Source organism: Rhinolophus ferrumequinum, chromosome 12 (assembly GCF_004115265.2).
Source record: "Rhinolophus ferrumequinum isolate MPI-CBG mRhiFer1 chromosome 12, mRhiFer1_v1.p, whole genome shotgun sequence".
Taxonomy (NCBI): Eukaryota; Metazoa; Chordata; class Mammalia; order Chiroptera; family Rhinolophidae; genus Rhinolophus; species Rhinolophus ferrumequinum.
Genome location: NC_046295.1, coordinates 78,306,015 through 78,327,163, shown reverse-complemented (window position 1 = coordinate 78,327,163; position 21,149 = coordinate 78,306,015). Strand labels below are relative to the sequence as shown.

The window sequence follows — 21,149 nt, the reverse complement described above, 5'->3', positions numbered from 1 at the left end:
CTGTGATTTTTCACATTATTCTGATAATGTTGGGTGTTTTTATCGATGATAATATCTGACATCTATTGCATTTACATTTCATCCTCACTATATCCCTGGGGGCGGGGACTGTCGTCTTACACATTTTACACAAGACGAGGAGCCGGAAGCAGGCAGGCCTGGGTCACGTGGTGGGGCTCGGTTTCACACACCTGCCTCTCAGGGCAGTGCGTGTACATATGCGTGTTTTGGTTTCCATTGAGTTACTTTCTTTAACTTACATCCAAGGATGTGGATTAAATGGCTGTTCGCTTTACAAAGGAGCACCTTGAGATCCACTCATATTAACCAATAATTCTCCTTTAGAACTTTCACTTTTGACCACCCTTCCCCTTTTCTAGTAAGTGATCTAATTTTCCAAAGGCTGACTCTTAGAATCACCGCAAAATGTCATCATTTCTACTTTCTGGTGACATTCTTATCGGAAGTGGCATGACAGAGCTGGACCTCCAGTCCAGCTCTTCTGATGTCAAATCCAGGTGCTCCTTCGTTGGTCTGCAAAGAAGTGTTGACAGTGTGCTTCAGATCTTAGAAGAGGGGGGACCCAAGATCATTAGTGTGTCCCCAGAGCTGTCGCTCCCTGCGAGGCTGTTGGACAAGGAGAGAAAAAGACACGGGCTTTCCAGCCAACAAATGGGCTCAGGATTCAGGTAGCCCCACCATCTACCTGAGGCAGTTTACGGAAACTCTCTGAGCTCCCCATTCTGAGTCTGTAACTGAGGGCTGATTATAATGACCGCCTTACAGAGCTGGAGGGAGGATTTCGAGAAGACCAAGCACCTAGCACCTAGCACCTAGCACCAAGTACCAAGCACCTAGCACCTAGCACTGTGCTGGGGTAGATTGATGTACAGGCACTGTGTATCCAGTACCTCCTGTTTCCAAGACAAATTCTCCTTCCTGCCCCTAGCTCTTTGGTCAGGGTTTCTGATGGAAAACAGGAGTGTACAGAGGCCTTCTCGTGACCATATGGCATTAACAGTAGGCACACCCTGCATTTAAAATGACCTTTCTAAAAATGTTGAATTGGTGGAATTGGAAAAACTACTTTAAAATTTTTCGATCTCGCTACCATTTCTGATGGCTGACTAGAAACAGGGTCTTGCTTAAATACCGTTCTTAACCATCAGTGTAATACCTTTTGAGCCATCTGATGCAGTGGCAAAATCCTGTCTGCCCAAAGGGACGATGTTGAATTCACAGGATTACTGCTGGATCTCGTTACTGCGTATAGAGTATTTGTAAGTTCAGTTCAGAATCCTAGTAGAGAATTACTTTTCACCTCGATTTTGCCATATTTGAATAGATGAATCTCTACCAAGAGTCAGCCTGGTGAAAATAGCTCACTATGCAAAAAAGAGAGGTTTCCTTCCCTTTTTGTATAGATGTGAACGGAAGTAGAAGAAAGGAAGATATAGTGGGAAAGATGAACATTCTCCTTGCCCTGGGGGCCATCGCATGAAAATGAGTCAGCTGTTTTATCTCTAAGTCTTCAAATCTCCAAAATCGGATAGTTCTGGCCGTTCATGTTTTTAGGAGAAAAGATGGTGTTTATGCAGCAGTTTCCACATCAGCTGTATTCTCATATTACAATGCAGCTCACTCACACAATAATATGAATAACCAGTGTTTGTCCTGACACACAAATCTGTTGGCTCATTTTTATGAAAATATGTTGACTTTTCAAAAGTAAATTCTTAAAAAGGGAACCTTGACTTGCCATCTACAAAAGCAGAGAAGTTCAAGTTTTTCCCTGTCTGATGTCTGAGCCAGGAACACTTCTCATCAGGGAACGTGAACATTCTGGAAGCCCAAGATGAAAGGGTTCTGAGTGTCTGTATCGTGTTTCCACAAAAAATAGACCTAGCCGGGCCATCAGCTCTAATGTGTCTTTTGGAGCAAAAATTAATATAAGACCCGATCTTATTTTACTATAATATAAGGCCAGTTGTAATATACTATACTATACTATACTATACTATAATATAATATAATATAATGCCGGGTCTTATATTAATTTTTGCTCCAAAAGACGCATTAGAGCTGATTGTCCGGCAAGGTCTTATTTTCGGGGCAACATGGTATGTTATACATGATATTTATGAGTATTAGTCCTAGTATAAATATAATTTATATTTTTCTTTATTCCCCATTTAATATCATAAGCACTTTCCATGCTTTTACGTGAACTATGAAGTTTTAATAAGTAGTATTTTGGTGACTATGTCTAATTCTAACTGTTATAATTCATTTAACTAATTCTTCATTATTTGATCTATAAGCAATTACCAGTTTCTAGTTAGTTAGTTAGTTATAAAAACAACACTGCAGTGAACTCTTTATTATTATAGCTATTTTCTTTGTGTGTGGGATGGAGCTTATTTCTCCAAGATCAATTCCCAGACATGAGAACATGAGGTCAAAGCATACCAGATTTATGGTTCTGGATGAAGCTTTGATCAATTGTATGACTCACGGTCTTTAACACCAGTAGAGGTGAGACTCCCAAGTCACTGACATATATCACCTTGGATGTGACTTGTCTTGTCTGAGATGTGGATAATTCAGAGTTGCTATCAGATAGATTCTTCCATAAGCACTATTGTAAATACACTCTTGCCGGCAGTGTTTGCACATTGAATCAAGGTGTTAAAGGGTTTTAGACAGATTGTTCAGAGCAGCTCCAGCCTTCGAGCCTGGCTGGGGTTACCCGCAACGATCCTCACTAACCACAGAGGAGGGTCTTTGTGATGGGGAATCAGAAAGTTCTGGCATGCATGCACAGGAACCTCCGAGTAAACTTCTCCCAACAGGTGGAAAGTGTGGTTCACTACAAAACATTGGGCGGGAGCAGAGTCACTTTGTATCTGAAGAGTTCCAGAGGAAACAATTTTGCAGTACCCTCAGTGACTCACGAAGCTTTTTATGAACTTCAGAGTGCTTATAAGACCCCGCATTATTTAGAACCGACCATTACATTCCCCGCACTGAGGTTTCAGAAATGTTTGAAAATTGATGCTAAAGGCTGTAACATTTCTCTTAAAGTCGGGTGTTGGGTAAGTCCTACAAGTATTTGCGAACCTCACGAAAGGACTTCATTTCCTACAAGGCGCTTCTGCAGCATGGGCTGACTCCAGTATGTTTGGAACATGTTTTTATAAGAGATTGCAGCAAATAGATAAAGTTAGCACAAAAGACAGCAAAAACTAAAAGGAGTTTATATATATATATATATATATATATATATATATATATATATATATACACACACATATATGTGATCAAGCTCATTACAGATCTGTTTCTGATGTATGTAGTCCTATTGAGATTGAACTGTGGATACTCTGTTATAAAGCCACGATGTGTGGAAAGAACACATGAAAACCGAGGCAGGTTTCAGATTTCATGACCTGGAAAAGGAGCAGTGGGTTTTCATAGCCATCCGTCCTTATTGGTGTTATTGCATTTATTTAAATAAATCAGAAAGCAAGGCGTCCTTTGATCTTTCATTTGTTGGTCGATTACGCAGGTCACACTGACAACCACACACACTAACGTCCCCAGGTTTAATAATGTATCTCTAGGAAGTATATTTTGTATTGTTATGTCTTTTTTGATTTGAAAGAACATGTGTAGTAAGAAGCGTTCTGTTCATTAAGGTCCCATCACCACTGTGGTTCTGTCGCCTGCAAAACCACTGGTCTGCTGAACCAAAGAAATTTTATCATTTATGGGGTAACATACTTACTTATCAGGATACTTAGATTCTGTCCTGATTTCATAGATTTGAAATGTGACTTTGGGTTTGTCTCTCTCCCTTGTAATCTGGAATGAGACCTTCCTTTTCTTCTAAGAATTGTGAGAATTACTTGACTCATATTTGCATCTCACCTGACTCTCCTGTACCCAGTTACCCCCGTCTCACCATTGTCAGAGCAGACCCTGGAGCCCAGCAGCAGTGAGAATGACGCCCCCCAGTTGTGCAATGCAGCAGGCCTGGCAACCTACCCAGCAACAAACGTTGGATCCCCCAAACTTTTTTATCAGCCCAGTTCCAACCTGCATTTCCTCCAGTCAGTAAATGGCATTTTCTTTTAACCTAATTGTTCTGGCCAAAACCGTGGGGCACCTAGGACGTCTTTCCCCTTACATCCCATCTTCTAAATGACATCAAGTCCTGTCAGGTGTGCCTTCAGGAAGTGTTGTGAATCGGCACACCTCTCACTACTTCTCCATGTCCACTCCTAGGCCGCTCCCTCATACACCCGGGGACTCAGCCTCCGAATCCATCCCTCTGCTTTCAGGCTTGCCCTGTAGTCCGTGGTCCAGCGCCCCACCTCCCTCCCCACTAACAACCCTCCTTTAGGCAAATGCAACAGCCTCTTCCCTGGTCCCCCTGCCCCTCCTGTCCCCACTCAGTGCAGCCTCCATCTAGCAGCACAATCTAGTGACAGTGCAAACCAGACCACGTCACTTCCCTTCTGAAACCTTCCAGTAGCTTTCCATCGTGCTCACTGTGGCCGGGAAGCCTTCCACGCAGGGTGTAGTCCTCACTGACTTCTGCCTTTACTCTCACTTCGGTCTAATTGCACTGGCGTCTCGCTGGTCCTTGCACACGCCAAGCCCTTCCCCACATCGGAGTATCTTCATTTGCTTCTTGGAGGGGTGTTTGCCCAGACCTTTTCAAGTTCATTCCTGCACTTTATTCAAAGATCCATTCAAACATCATCCCAGACCGCCCGATCTAAAATCCACCTGCACCCACACGCTTCCCTCTCTGTTCCCTACCCTCTTTCTTCTTACCCCTGAGCCTGCTGTCCTGGTACCTAGAACAGCACCTTGCCCACATGGGCCTGCAGTTAACATGTGCTGAACGGTTAAGACCCTCGAGCCCAGGGAAGGAATACTGTCCCCAAATTTCACCCATCGACCTGGCACTCTGTCTAAAGCTATTGTTAATGGCCATTCTCCCTGTTTGGGTTTGGAAGTAACAGCTTCACACCCGGGAAAGGATGGAGTGAGTGGACGTGAGTCATTGCTGCATAATACGGGTCATGTTAAGGTCCTTTCATCCTAAGGGTGCACTGGCAGTCTTTAGAGGAATTAGAATTTTAAGGACTATGAAAGAAGGGGTTATTTGGAAGAACAGATGAAAGACTACTGGAGTCCAGGTGAAGTGTGGCTGTGGACAGTTCTGGGTAGCAGAAGCCAGCATGAGAATGACAGGAAATGTGGGGAAGGGACGCCAGGAGAGGGAGTGAGGGAAACGGGACCTGGGCCAGGGTTGGGGTCCCCTGCCCTGTGCCCAGATGGTCAGCGCTATGGGTGAAGTCAGGCCACTGAACATGACAGTGGGAGGCAGGCATTTTAGGAACTTTAAACAAGTTCACTGAGAAGGTATTTTTCTTATAAATGAATGTGGGGAAATCAGCCTTACTGAGTAACAGCAGAATGCAGCTTCTATCAGGAACGTGTCTGGGTTGATGGTTGGGATTTAAGTGAGAGGGTGCAATGCTCCTTTGAGCCAGTCTGAAGGTGTTTCACAGTTTTCCTGTGCAGGCCACATAAATATCTAAACTGCAGAGATTTATCGTTCCATGAATGAATCCCAAGTCAGACTTAGAAGCGGCTAGTGTTCAAACCCACCACACTGTAAGTTCTGAGGAAGTTCTAATATTTGTCACAGACACATTCTCTGGAAGCTCCTTTTTTCTTTGGCCTTTTCAAGACTTTGTGTTCCTTTGTTTTCATATGTGGAATCTGAGTTTTATTTGAAATTCCAGATGGTTGACTGTCCTCAATTGAGTGTTTATTCTTTTTTTTTTTTTTTCCACTTTCTTTTTTTTTGAAGTGGCTGTTCTCACATCAGTGCCTATCTTGCTTTATTAAGGAGTTTTTTTAAATTAATGGTCTATTATATACGTGTGTATATATATCTATAGATATATATACTACATATATTTAGTATATATAGTATATATATGGTAATAGTGAGCAGCTGTTGTACCTAATTGTAGAGTGTGAATAATAAACATTTCTCATGGTTTGTCCATTCAGCCTAAATATGCTTTCTTGTAGAGCAGTAAAATCTTGAAAGCTTTGTCCTTGTACTTTTTCTTTAAGTTAATACTTGCTTATTTTAGATTCCCTGTGATTTTTATCTCAACTACCCCTGGTCACTGGGAAATTTCTAAAACCTCTTTTAAAGGATGATTTTATTTGTATGTTTTAATGGGTCAATCAAAATGCTGAAACGAAAATAAGCGAGTTTAGCTCTCCACCAGATACCATCAGGCATTTTTTTAAGAGTCTGATTATGTTTGAAGAGAAACTAAAGCATCTTCTTACAGGAGAAAGCGGGAGTGTTTCTCTGGGTCTCTGGAGATGGCATTTCCTGTCTTTCCTCTAACAGGAGAAAGGAGCTGCAATGACTTCACTCTGTGGCTGGGAAAAAAGTGCTTATTATCTTTTTCTAGAGAACAATTCCTCTTTATTTAGAGCTTAGAGGCACACTTTTTAGATACACACTCGCTCACTGTCTGGGGAAGAAATGTTTTGCCATTGTTTGTTAATAAACAACAAACACATCTGACAAGCCAGTTTGTTTAACTTTGTAGCTGTTAAAATAGCTAGTCCGATTCCAGGAGGGAAGACGGAGCTGGATACAAATGACGGCCACTATCTAGGTCATTGTATGCTCAGAACCATGAGGACGTCTTTTGTTCCATCCCTTCGCTTACTAAGGAATCAGCAGCAACGAATCAGCAGCAACGACGTTATTTGTGTGTGTGTTGTAGCCAATACCTTTAGAGGAACACAACCTGTGAAAGAAAGATTGGAAGGAAAATCACCGACGCTTAGGTTTTTTTCCTTAGGTCACGTGAAATATTACCATCACAAGTGTAGCTTTCAGATAATTGATTTAGTCGGGCAGAATTGTGGCTGGGGAGGTTCTTCTTGGGTGAAATCTCACCGGTAGAGTCAAAGACACACTGTCCTTGAAAAATAAATTCATATTTATTATTAAATAGTTAAATGAAGGAGCAGCAAGAGAATGTCTTATGTGGGTTTTCTATCAAAATCATCCCTCCAAAATACGACTTTTTTGTGTGTGAAGACTATAGACTGTCTTCAGAGAAGATTCCTGTGACACAGAAGCCATTCCTGGGCAGCAGCTGTCCCTTTCTGCATGTTCCTGTGTGTGCATTTCCTGTCTCTACTCAGGAGCCTTTTGTTGTGTGAAAACATTCATTTTAAAAGAGTTGCTGTAGATCTGTAGAGCAGGGCTCTGAATTTGATGCTGAGGTTTTCTTTTTTATTTTTGGGGCCGTCTTTGAATCTCAAAGTGAAGTTGGGGGGAACGGTGAAATCTTTTCAGCCAACTACAGAACACGGTGATTCTGCTTGCGAAATTGACAGTTTGGGAAAGTCGCATTTCTGAGGGGACAGGGGTCTCCAGGACCCAAGGCTTCTCACTGAGAGGGCACTGCTGAGCCTTAGCCTCCCTCCTCCAGCCTGTCTCTCCGCCTCCCAAGCTGCCCCACTCTCTGTCCCCCTGAGCACCTCCCTCACTTCCTCCCTCTAGTTTTTAAAGTGCTGTTTGCGGCTTGCAGAAAACCTGCTTGCACTTTCGCCCCCCCACCCCGGAGTTCCAGGCTTTCCTGACTCTGCGCTCAGCTCCGCTCCTTCCCTCTCCCACAGCCCTGATCCCTTCTTGCTTGTTTATTCCTACCCTGAGGCTCCATCTCTTTTCTGTTGTATCCCTGTGTCTATCAGGAGACTTGAAAAATGAAGTCCGCCGGCGTTGCTCTTGGGTTCATAGAAACCAAAACATTGCTGGATGGCTAAAATGTGCTGTGAAGAGGTACTTAAAACAGTGAAACGTGACCTCAAAAGAGAGACCAGAAACATTCCCTTCTAAAGGAGCACTGTTCTTTTAAAAAAAAAAGAAAAATCTGAGTTTTGTCTCCTCCTCCCCCGTCTCCCAATAGTCAGCTATCTTTTGTGGCTCCCCTGAGCCACAGGTTCTGACAGGGGGAGAGAAAGCTCTGAGGGAAGGGACCTCTTCGTGTCTGTCCCTCTGCCCCCCTGCCTCTCCACAGCACACCCACAGCACCAGTGCTTACCTGTCAATCAGAAAACAAACAGCACATTCGACCTAGTAACTGAAGGGAGGTCGTTCATTAAAAGGAGCATTTAGAACTTTGCGGAGAGAGCTCAGGAAAAGCAGCAAGGGATGCTGAGTACGCCGGCGCTGATCACAGAGCGGAGCTGCTGTGGCCCAGGTCTCAGGGCAGGGGGGCATTACAGGAACTTCATACAGCTCTGGGGGTCTGCCTGACCACAGCCGCGGCCTTTGGTCGAGGGACCCAGCTGACCTATGGCATCTTAGCTAGAGGAAGCTAGAGATTAAATCCTGCCCTCTGATATGCCAGAACCGCTCTGTGACAACCTAACAGAAGCAGAGGGCAAGGGAGTCTGTTCACATGGTCCAGGCAGGTCAGGACCACCTCAGTCCCCCTGACACCTGAGTACGTCACCACCCACATCTGATGAGATGCACCAGCACAGCTTGGTGGCTTTCCTGATCACAGGACACCCAGACTCTGACCCTCTATCCCCACCTGCACTGCTACCCCGTGGTCCAAGTCTGTCAGCTCCAGGGTTGGAAAAGGGCCTCCTACCTGGAACCTTCCTTCACAACATGGTGCTTCTGTACTCGGAGTCATCCATGGCTCCCAGGTCATCGACAAAAACCCCACATGACCCCACACAGTCTGCCCCTTTCTTCTCTGACCCTCTCCTCTGACCATCGCCTAATATTCTTGCGGGTCGCCCTGGTCTAGTCCTCTGGTGTCCCGACTGGTCAACACGAGGCCCACACCGGCCTCAGGGCCTTTGCAGATACGAGGGAGGCCAATTTACCTTAAAGTTAAAAAAGATCTAAGTGATGGAAGCATCTATCTATAAGATACTTTTACACAAATGTTTGTAGCAGAATTATTCGTAATAGCCCCAAACTGGGAACAACCCATATGTCCATCAGCTGGTTAACGGATAAACTAATTGTGGTATATATCCATACAATGGAATGTCACTTGGCAATAAAAAAGAATGAAGTACTACTGATACATGTGACAATGGAGATGAACCTTGGAAACATTATGCTAAGCGAACATAATAAAATAATGAAAGTATTATGTCAGTGACATATATTGTATGATTCCGTTTATAGAAAACATCTAGAATGGGCAAATTTAGAGACAGGAAGCAGATTGGTGGTTGCCTAGGGCTGGGAAGGATGGGGCATAGGAGGGTGACAGCTAAGAGGTGCAGGGTTTCTTTTGGGGGTGATAAAAGTGTTCTAAAATTGATTGTAGTGATAGCTGCATAATTTTGTGACTCTACTCAAAACCATTGACTTGTCCAGTTGGAGTGGGTGAATTGTATGGTCTGTGAATTGCATCTCAAAGCAATTAAAAATAAAGATGTAAGTGATTTTTGTCTTAATAAAACATTCTTATCATTTTTACAAGTGGTGTATATAAGTTTTCAAACTCAATATTATGATATCTAAAGCCTTACAGGGAACTCTGACTAGTCTCGTTTTCCTTTCCCCTTTAATTTTTAACTCGTAAATTTCTTGGGAGCACATCTGCTGGGTATTCCATATTTATTACTTGAGTGGAGGGGTTTTTTCCCTCTGGTGTTAGTCTGAGGAAGAGCGTGTACTAATCAGAGGTTCGTTTCTCGCTTCCAGCACTTTCATGAAGGACGGAAGGCACAGCAACACATAGAGACCTGCTGGAAGCAACTTGAATCAGTAAGTGAAACACCAACAGCTCAGGAACTGTCTGAGCAGGCTTTCTCATTTGAATTTAATTCAGGCTGGAATCAATCAGTAAGCACAAAACCAATGAAAACACTAAAGAAATGTCTTTAGAGACTTGCCTAATTTGGATTTAATATATTTCTAGACGCTTTTAGCTATAGTAAAACGTCGATCCAAAAGAGCTCAAGGAGAGCATTTTTCTAAAAATCATATGGAAAGAACAAAGACTAGAGACAAAAAGCAGATTGGTGGTTGTCGAGAGCTGGAGAGGATGGAGGGATAAGGAGGGTGACAGTTTGGGTGCACAGAAATGCAGATTTGAAAATGAGGTCCTGAAATGATGACACATAGCAAATCAGTTCAGAGAAGCATGGTCTTTTGGGGATTTGGGTAAAATTGTATCTGTTCATAGGAATCTCATCGGTTCATTAATAATGGCTTTCTCCACCACCATTTTTCTCTGCTTTTAGAGCAAAAGACGGTTTGAGCGGGATTGCAAAGAGGCTGACCGAGCACAGCAGTACTTTGAGAAAATGGATGCTGACATAAATGTTACAAAAGCAGACGTTGAAAAGGTAAGGTGAAAGTGAGCCTTTCATTTCCCCTTTTGATGTTCGTCATACATCCCCCCCGAGTGTCGGCCCCCAACTTCTCCTTTCTGACTGCAGCCGCAAAAGGCCACTCCACTTGGGATCTTTTTCAATTTGTGTCAACTGTCAAGGGGACCAGAAGCTAAAACTTGGGGACTCTTCAGTGTCAGGAGTGAGCGGTTTGCTCACTTTATTTGTTCAGTCACCAGGTTGATAACATGGAGACATAGACGATGAACACATCCTAGCGGGTGGTTTCTGAAGTTTGTGGCTTTCTCTTAATGGCTTTTCAGAGGAAAAGGTCCACCTCTTGAAAGCTGGAGCAGACCGTTCAGCGTCATCTAGAAGAGCTTGGCTGCTCATGATGCTTCCGTTAGGAAGATAAAGAGACACTGCTGGCCTGACTTCTGAGTGATTCGCTCAGGTTGATAACAGGTTGTAGTTGAAGCCTGGCCTTTGTGAGTCCTTCAAAAGCTTTCCTCTAAATGGACTTGTATTGGCAATTAGCAATATTATAAAGCTTGTACTGTATCTTCCGGTGGTTCCACGTGTGTCTTTTCCCTAGAAGTGGAATTTTCTTTTTATGAAAGTCATCCATACGCTGTAAACAAAATTAGGCTGTTCAATAGCCGCATTCATTCGTTACAGCCCAGGGCTGTTTTGGCTTTCACAGCCTCCTACTTCATGTGGGGGGAAAGCCCTGTCTTTTCATAGATTTCTTGCACTTTTGCCAGATTAGTTGGAGATGAGATTAGCTGAAAAATAGTGTGAATTAGTTATGTAGTTATTTGCCCAGGTAAATATTATTTAAATTCCTTGCTTAAAGCCTAGGTAAATATTAGCGTGTCTTCCTCTAAAATATCTAATATATTAAAACACCTTCTCATTATCTATATTTGATTTTGAGTGGGGATATTTACTGTTAAAAGATCTACTAAAATACTGGTAAAGTTACCATAAATTTGTCATAAGTTCTCATTAAATAGCCAACTCCCCAAACTGTTTAAAATGTTATCCAATTAAAGTAGATTGAACCAAAGTTTGTCAAAAAACAATTGGATTAAAAGCAGTAAATGTGTCCCAGAAATATATGCAGCGCAAATGTTTGCATTCTTTATCAAATATTTCATTATCCTAAATGTAAAATTAGAGTGATTTTTATTTATCTAAAGACTTTTTAAAGGAAATTACTTTCACGTCTCTTTCTGAGTATAAAAGCTATCCACCCTCGTAGAAATATCTGAAAATACAAACAACTAAGGAGGAGAAAAACATTAAAACATCCAACTATTATTAATAAAAGGTATTTTACCCTTCAGAGCCTTTTCTTTAAAAAATTATATGTACTATACTATCTGTACAGTGTAAAAAATAATAAAGGCCCACCTATCTTAAGGAGTAAAATCTTATTGGTGTTTTTGAATTCTCCCTCCCTACCTTCCTCCTTCTTACCCCCACCTTAGAGATAAACTTTGTCCTTAATTTGGTGTTAACATTTCCTTGCTATTCTTCATAGCTTTACGGCATGTGTATGTATCTCCAAAGACTCTGTTTTAGAATTTTGCCGCTTTTTTGCCTTTATATAAACAAAATCATACTTTCATTTCATTTCTTCTGACTTCATTTTTTGCATTCGATGTTTTTTACTTAATTCACGTGGAGCATAGAACACATGACTTTTATATATTAACAGTAGAGCCTCACTAAACTCTCTTTTTATTTCTGTTTTGGGTTTTCTGGCAAGACAATCCAATCACCAACAAATAATGACAGTTTTATTTCTTTTTTTTCAATCCTTATGCCTTTATTTATTTTTCTTATCTCGCTCTGTTGACCTCCCTCACGCTAGTAGAAGCAGTGATTGTGGACTCCTTATCTTGCCTTGATTATGAAGAGAGTGCTTCAAATGTTTCCCCATTAAGCATGATTTTAATACACCCTCTATCCGATGAAGGGATTTCCCTTCTTTTCCTGTTTTGCCAAGAGGTTTTTTTTAAAGCTTGACTTGATATTGAATATCATCGAATACTTTTTCTGCTCCCTTTCATCCATTAATGCGAGTGATTACATTCATCAATTTTCTTCTGTTGAACCAAATTAGCATCCCTGGGACAATTCCAACTAGGTCAGATGTATTGTTTTTTTACATGTAACTAAATTTGTTTTATTAATATTTTACTCAAGACTTTGGTGTCTATTTATAGTCATTGAAATTGGTCTGTAATTTTTCTTGTCCTAGTTCTTTTTACTTATTAGTTTTGGGTTGTTGCTCCTTTTTCTAGTTTCTGAAATAATAAATGTGAGGTGAAATTAACTGTTCTTAAATGTTTTGTAACACTGCGTTGTCGGAAAGTTTCTAACTTCTGATTCAATTTCTTTGGTGTCTGCTTCTTTGGTTGATCCCAGGGTTATATATTTCTAGAAATATATTCATTTCATCATTAGTTTTCAAATGTATTGGCTAAAAGTTGCCCATAATATTCTCTCACCTTAATTTTTGCTGCATATGTTGTTGTGTCCCCCTTATTTATTCCTAATAGTGTTTATTTATACTTCTTTTTTCCTTTGGCGGGGGTGGGGATGAGTTTTCTAAAATCATTTTTATTACAATTTTCCAAGAACCAAAATTTATCTTTGTGGAGTTTCTCTTTTCTATTTGTATTTTCTATTTCATTTAGTTTCTTTTTCTTCTTCCTTATCTGTCTTCAGATTTATTCTATTATCCTTTAAATTTTTTCTTTCTTCAGATGCTTACCTCACTTCAACTTTTCTCCTTTCTAATATAAGCACTTAACAAATTTCCCATTTAAGTACTGGTTGATCTGCAAACCCACAAATTTTGATATGTAGTATTATTATTGTTGTTCATTTTCAGATAGTTTTCATTCCTTTTACTATGTAGTCTCTCCTATAAGCATACTTTAAAATTTCCAATTGTTTGATGTACTTAAACATATCTTTCTGTTATTGATTTCTAATTTAATTGCTGTGATTCTGGAAAACCTGAGTTTGAGTCTTTTATGTTTGTTGAGACTTGTTTTATGGCTTATTACATGGTCAGTTTTAATGAAATGTTCTGTAAGGAATTGAGAAGATTGTGTATTCTCCAGTTCTTAGTTGCAGAGAATTCTGCATATTTTCTTAGATCAAACTTGATGATTGTGTTATCCAAATCTTCATCATTAAGGACTTTTGTTGGTTTGTTGTAACCTTTTTTGAGAGAGCTTTGTCACTTCTTTGTGCCTTGCTATACTTGTCTATAAAATAGGAACACAAAAGAACAGGACTAATGCAAATATTAATTGAGTTAGTATGTGTAAGGTACTCAAAGCCACTTATGGCAGTGGCCAGTGATCTACAAGTTAGTTAACTATTATGATGATAATGGTGGAAGATTTGCCATTTTCTGTCAGTTTTGTTCTTCCATTGTGAAGTTATTTACTAAAAAATAAAATTTAGAGTTGTAATATCTTTAATGTGATTTACTGTTTCATCAATGTGTAGTGAATTTCTTTCTGCAGTTATGCTTTATGCCTTGAAGACTAGTTTATGTGCTATATACCATCTTTTTACCTTTTTTGGGTTAGCATTTGCCTGGCAAATCTTTCCCATACTTTTACTCTGTCCATTTCTTTGTCTTCATATTTAGATATGTCTCGTATAAATGACATATGGCTGTGTTTCTTCTGAATCCAGTCTGAGAGTCTTTGTCTTTTACCTGGAGAGTTGGGATTCATGTATGCCATCGTATTTTCTGTTTTCTATTTGTCTCACTTTTTCTATGTTGTCTTCTCTTTTTCCCTGGCGCACTTTGTTTCTTGCTTTCTTGGATTTTAAAAAATTGGTTTTGTTTTATTTTTCTCATTCATTTCCCCACCTACTACTTTGGAGATTATGTATTGTATTTCAGTGCTTTTATTGGTTAACCTAGACATTTTAACATATATATTCAACCCAAACTATAAAGTAAATTGGGATCTTTACTAATGTCCTCCTAAACAACACTTCAGCTAAAACCCACTTACTTTTAACTATTGTAATTTATTTGTATGGTGGTTTTTGTTGTTGTTGTTGTTGTTCGACTACACAAATTATCCTTTAGTAATTTTATACAGTTCTGTAAGTGTGCTTCTGATTGTCTTTGTTCACCATTTTTTGGTATCTGGGATCTTATTCCTTCTTCCCAAAGGACACCCTTTAGAAGTTCCTTTAGCAGAGATTTATTACAGTAAAATCTCAGTTTCTGTTTGATTGAGCTGTCTTTATTTCTGTCTCATTCTTGTATACAATCCTAGTTTGATTATACTGCACCTGGAGGAATTTATTCTACTATCTTCTGGCTCTCATTTGTGGTTGAGAAGTCATAGTGAGTGAGAAGTCAGTTTAATTGTTAATTCCTCGAAGGTAATCTTTTCTTTTTCATTTTGCTAACTATTAAGATATTGGTGTGGGGTTTTTTTTGGCTTTGTTCTTCTGAAATTTCACTATGACATATCTAGGTGTGATTTTTTTTTTTTTTTTAAGATTTTATTGGGGAAGGGGAACAGGACTTTATTGGGGAACAGTGTGTACTTCCAGGACTTTTCTAAGTCAAGTTGTTGTCCTTTCAATCTTAGTTGTGGAGGGTGCAGCTCAGCTCCAGGTCCAGTTGCCATTGTTAGTTGCAGGGGGCGCAGCCCACCATCCCTTGCAAGAGTCGAACCGGCAACCTTGTGATTGAGAGCCCACTGGCCCATGTGGGAATCAAACCAGCAGCCTTCCACATTAGGAGCACAGGACTCCAACCACCTGAGCCACAGGGCCAGCCCTGATTTTTTTTTTCTTTAATCTTTCTTTTGATTCATTGGGCTTATTGACTGCAGATTGGAGTTTTCCCACTCTTGCCTATCCCTCATTCTATTATTTCCTCTGGAACTCAGATTATAAGGTATAAGTTAAAACTCCTACTCTATAGCCTCTGCGCCTATTAATCTTTATTTATATCTCCCATCTCTTTGTTTCTCTCTGCTGTTTCCCATGTAATTCCTTCAAATATAACTTTCATTTCACAAATTCTCTCTTAAGCTGTATCTAATCTATGCTTTAATATATATCCATTGAGTTTATAATTTCAGTTGTTACTTTTCATTTCTAGAAGTTCCTTTTAGTTGTCTTTAAAATCTATATCATCTTGTTCTTTTCTTGTCACTTTGTCACACTTTGGTACCATATTTTACTTCTTTAAACATGTTAAACATACTGATTTTATATTCTCTGTGTGATTGACTTCAGTATCTACAATCTTTGTGGGCCTGATTTTTCTGTTGTTGTTTCTGCCGACTTGTTCATGGTGACATGTTTCTCTGAGTATGTTTGTGATACAAACACTTTTGCTATAATGCCATAAATGGATTGCTGAAAAACCTTATATTCTGCAAAAATGCTCCTAAAAACAACAAACAAGGCTTATGGGAAAAATAGGCTTAGAAACAGATCAGTCAGTACTTCCAGAACTTTGTGACCAAGCACCAACAAAACAATAATCTTAGCAAAACTACTAGCATTTACAGTGAGTATCAGAGCCCTTAGCCTTCAAGATGTAAGGCCTTCAGAGTATTAGGACCTTAATAGATGTGTGTCCTTGCAAACATTCACTTCTGATACAGGCTACTTTCATAAAATGAAAAATCTGATCCAGAATGTAGCTTTCTGCATTTATCCATTGCTTTAACACAGAGGGAAATAACTTCCCGGTTTTTGCATTCATATTCCCAGCTTCACCAGGTAGGCCAACAGGACGGAGACTGTAGCAGTTAAAATCATTAAGCCAGCCACTGGTGTAGTTCTGTAGATTTTTCACCTTTTTCTTAAGATATACATGATATTGCTAAGGTTTGCTGTTGTGAGAAAGCTTACCCGTGATTGCTCCCAAACCGTGTTTCCCTGATATAAGACCTTGTATTACATTATAGTATAGTATAGTATAAAGACTGGGTCTTATATTATATTAAATAAGACCAGGTCTTATATTAATTTTTGCTCCAAAAGACGCATTAGGGCTGATGGTCTGGCTAGGTCTTATTTTTGGGGAAACACGGCATTACTGTACTGTGAAAAATTGTATACAAACTAGCAAAACTTCTATGTTATACCAACATCTATATTTCAGTCACGTAAGAAGGTATTAAGTCACAGCGGATGAGATACAGAACAGACTGTGTGTGATTATGAATGTACATTCTTTGGAATTTTCTCTATGGCCTGGGTTTAAAGTGGGTTTGCCAGGGAGCTGGCGGCATTATGTGGGATCACTCCCCAGCCAGGACTGCATCAAGCTAAATTTCCCCACTTGGGGTTTGGGATCCACACAGCTGTGTGAGTTCTGACCCTTTGTAGTCCAAAAGTTTCCGGCATGACTTTTTTGTCTGTTTTTCTCCCTCAGGTCAGATCCAAGGTAGTTATCAAAAGTACCATTTTTGGATCCAAGGCCGACTTTAGGCCTTTTCATAGATACTGCCAAATTGAATTGCTCTCCTCAACCGATTTAATATTTCCCAGGATGTATATTGTTTTTTCCTTCTACTGAGAGCATCCTTATGTTCCTTTTAGGGAAGCACCACTGACCTCCTCCCCCAGGATATGATAAATCACCCAATTTTGGCATCGCAAACCTTGATAGAGCAGGGTCTAAACACTGGAGTTCTCAACCTCCTTTGCTGATGGGTGTGACTCGAAGCACCGTAATTTCCCCAAAGCAGCAGTAGTTTGATTGTGGTATCTGGGTTTGGCTTTATCACCTCTAATGCCTCTTATCAGTACCAGGCCAAAAGGACGTAGTGTTTCAGTGCTACTTAATGTAACTTCCCTTTTTTTTTTGAATAAATTTTTATTGGGCAATCTTGGGGAACAGTGTGTTTTTCCAGGACCCATCAGCTTCAAGTCAAGTCATTGTCCTTCAATCTAGTTGTGGAGGGTGCAGCCCACCATCCCATGTGGGAATTGAACCAGCAACCCTGTTGTTGAGAGCTCGCGCTCTAACCAACTGAGCCATCCGGCCGCCCCATAACTTCCCATTTTGACTTCTGACAGTCTTTGAATCTAATGTGAATGTCTTTTCCCCCTATTTCTGCAAACGATTAAATTACCCAGTGGTATTAGAAATCGCTCACCCTCCTTTTCCTAGCCCTCGGCCCCACAACACGTAGAGTAACAAGCGTGTGTTTGCAAAGCTGTGGAAAGTGCTCCCACTGTGAGTTGAGAGGACTGTCCTACATTGCGTTTGTGTTTGATGATACAGTTACTGTGAATTCTGTGTGCGTGCTCTTCTAAACAATTTAGGATCTGGGTGTGAGCCTGCGGGAAACGTTTCTCTTTCGGAAACGTTAAATGTTCCGCCTACGGACTGAAACCATACTTTTCATAGACGCTGTGTCCAAATCGCCTAAAATCTGGCCGAGTCCACGTGGGACATCAGTAGACTTTTGCTTTGTGTTTGGTGTCAGCATGTGGCCAGATGTTTAGTGATTTGCTTCCAAGAGGGTATGTGGTATTCTGGAGGCAGCCAGTTTAACTACAAGTAAATTTAGACATATAAAGTAGAGATAAGAAAACAATGGCACTTCTATCTGCGCTGGTGAACATATTTGGATGTTACGAGGATGCCAGGTTCCTCCAAGGAATGATGAGGAAAGGAAATAAGCTCAATGGAGTGGTTTTTTGTTGCTGATGAAACTCAAGGAACTATGTAGTTTCTTGTCCTTTGCCCGGATGCAGCTGTTAGAGTTTTGAATTTGAAGACTTAAAATGAGTTCTCGTGATTTGCACTTAGTTACTCTGGGTTTGTAAAAGAACCAACATATGTTGTACTAGGTCCTTTTGTGGCTCGTGACCCGTGTGCTGAAGCTGAAGGTCAAACCAAACTCTCTTTCTGTCTCTTTTAATGAGGTGGAAAGACAGTCCTTACTCTCTGTTCTGTAGTATTGAGAAGTCAAAGGACTGCAAGGAAACATGGAAAAATCACATCATGTGTCTAAGTCAAATCTAGGATTGTCTTCTAAAAACAATTCAAACGCTGACAATAGGTAAAGTGTTCTTTGGCGTCCCATCCTCCCCCATCCCAGGCCTTGCTCAGTCGTGATCACCTTTGCCACTTGATATGTGTCCTTCTAGAACTTTTAAAACACAGTAGTTCCCCCTTATCTGCAGGGGATACATTACAACACCCCCCGTGGATGCCTGAAATCTTGGATTATACTGAACCCTGTATCTTATTGTACTGTACTCAGCTTTCACTTCAAGGAAGCACTTTATGGCTTTCCTTTGGCACATCCGAATCACCAGCATCACTCCGCTTGCACTCTGGGACCACTAGTAAGTAAAATAAGGGGGACTGGAGCCCAAGCACTGCGATACTGGGACAGTTGATCTGATGACCGAGAGGCTACAAAGTGACTAACAGGCGGGGAGCATATGTAAGCGTGGAGGGGTGATTCACAGCCCAGATGGGATGGAGCTGGAAGGCTTGATTTCATCATGTTACTCAGAACAGTGCTCAATTTAAAATTTATGAATTGTTTATTTCTGGAATTTCCCATTTAATATTTTCAGACCACGGTTGACTGAAACAGTGGAACGTAAAACCATGGATAAGAGTTAGTTTTTTATGGAGGTGTTATAAATGGCCACATCTTAAGTGGACAGCTCAATGCATTTTTATGTATATATGAAATCATGTGCCACCACCCATGATAGGGGACATATCTAGAACCCCAGCAGGTTCCCTTGAAGCCTCCCTCACCCCAAAGGTAACTATTATTCTGACCGCTATCATATATTAGTTTAGTCCATTTCTGTACAAATTATACAAAACATAGTCTTCTGTCTGGCTTCTTTAAGATTCATATTTTTCTCACATAGGGCAGTAGTTTGTGTTGTTTGTTTCTCATTGCCATGTGGTATTCCACTGTGTAGACGGATATACCAGTTGGTTTATCCTTCCTCATGCTGGTGGACACCTGGATTGTGTCCATTTTGAGGCTATACTAAGAATAAAGCTGCTGCGAACATTCTTCTTCATGTCTGTTGGTGGACATGGCCTGTCATTTTTCTTGGGTACACACCTAGGAGTGGAATCCTGGGTCATAGGTGTGTGTATATGTGGCTTAGCTGTCAAAGAGCCTGACAAAGTGGTTGTACCAAGCGACGCTCCCTTCAGCACTGACTCCTTGTCCTCACCAACAATGGAGATTGTCGGTCTTTTTTCTGGCTTCTTTTGATGAACACAAGTTATCAATTTTAATGAAGTCTGATTTAGCTTTTTTTTTTTAAGGTTAGTCCTTTTTTGTTTTCTGTTTAAAAAATATCTTTACTTGCCCTAATAAAGCCTTTTGGTATGCCTTGAATCGATGCACGGATGGTCTTTTGTTTTAAAATTCTCTTCATTGCTATGAAATTATTGTTCTGCAATGGAACAAGCCTAGACAACCAGAATATTACTATTTCTACATCACACGTTTTTAAGGATCATGCTTAGACATACAGAGAGCCTGGCTCTTTGTGCCCCTATCGCCTGGGAGCCCAGTGCCCCCAGAATTGACATAACATCCAAGGACCATTGTTCATTGTCACTTTGAGCAATTAAACTCTTCATATCCTCTTGTGTTGTTTTTTTTTTTTTTTTAACAGGACTTTATTGGGGAACAGTGTGTACTTCCAGGACTTTTTCCAAGTCAAGTTGTTGTCCTTTCAATCTTAGTTGTGGAGGGTGCAGCTCAGCTCCAGGTCCAGTTGCTGTTGTTAGTTGCAGGGGGCGGAGCCCACCATCCCTTTCGGGAGTCGGGGAGTTGAACCAGCAACCTTGTGGTTTGAGAGCCCACTGGCCCATGCAGGAATCGAACCGGCAGCCTTCGGAGTTAGGAGCGCGGAGCTCCAACCGCCTGAGCCACCAGGCCGGCCTCCTCCTCTTTGTTTTTTGTTTTTTCAGTTTTTATTTTAGTATTATTTTGTGTGTGTGTGTGTGTGTGTGTGTGTGGGTTTGGAGTTTAGTGTATAGAGAGGTGGCCAAGACTAATTTTTAATGGAATCAATATTTCAAGCTTTATACAGTTTGGAGATTGCTTCTGAAGAATCAGAATTCTAAGTAACCATTAATTTATATTATAAAAATCTATCTAAAATCTGTCTAGTAGTTATTTTTCATACAGTTTGCTTCTGCTTGGTACAACTTTTTATCCAAATAAATTCTAAATCTGTTTATTTCTGTCTTCACTTAGCCCCCCAAATGAGTTACCTCATACTTTTTTTTTTTTTTTTTTAATTTTACTGGGGAACTGTGTGTTTCTCCCGGGCCCATCAGCACCAGGTCGTTGTCCTTCAATCTAGTTGTGGAGGGCACAGTTCAGCTCTAAGTCCAGTCGCTGTTTTCAATCAACAGCCATCCGGCAGCCTGTCCAGAAGCTCAGCAGCAGCTGGTTGTCTTCAATCTAGTTGTGGAGGGCTCAGCTCACTGGCCCATGTGGGAATCGAACTGGCAACCCTGTTGTTCAGAGCTCACGCTCTAACCAACTGAGCCATCTGGCTTCCCATATACTTTTTTTTTTTTTTGTTTAAGGGAATTCTAATTGAATCATGTGTTCATGGTCTTCTTTTCATTTTTAAAAAACATTTAACTTATTGACTGAATTCCTAAGTTGTGAAATGTTCACATTCAT

General features: G+C 40.6%; 1 protein-coding gene across 5 annotated transcripts in view; it reads left to right on the top strand.

The window, feature by feature from the left end:
* FNBP1 (formin binding protein 1) overlaps window positions 1-21,149 on the top strand; it is a 115,910-nt gene that overhangs the window by 54,556 nt on the left and 40,205 nt on the right. For all 5 annotated transcript variants that reach the window (XM_033123835.1, XM_033123834.1, XM_033123833.1 and 2 more), the window contains exons 5-6: window positions 9,800-9,862; window positions 10,342-10,446. In XM_033123835.1, the coding sequence (XP_032979726.1) occupies window positions 9,800-9,862; window positions 10,342-10,446 (168 nt within the window). The remainder of the gene's footprint in view (window positions 1-9,799; window positions 9,863-10,341; window positions 10,447-21,149) is intronic.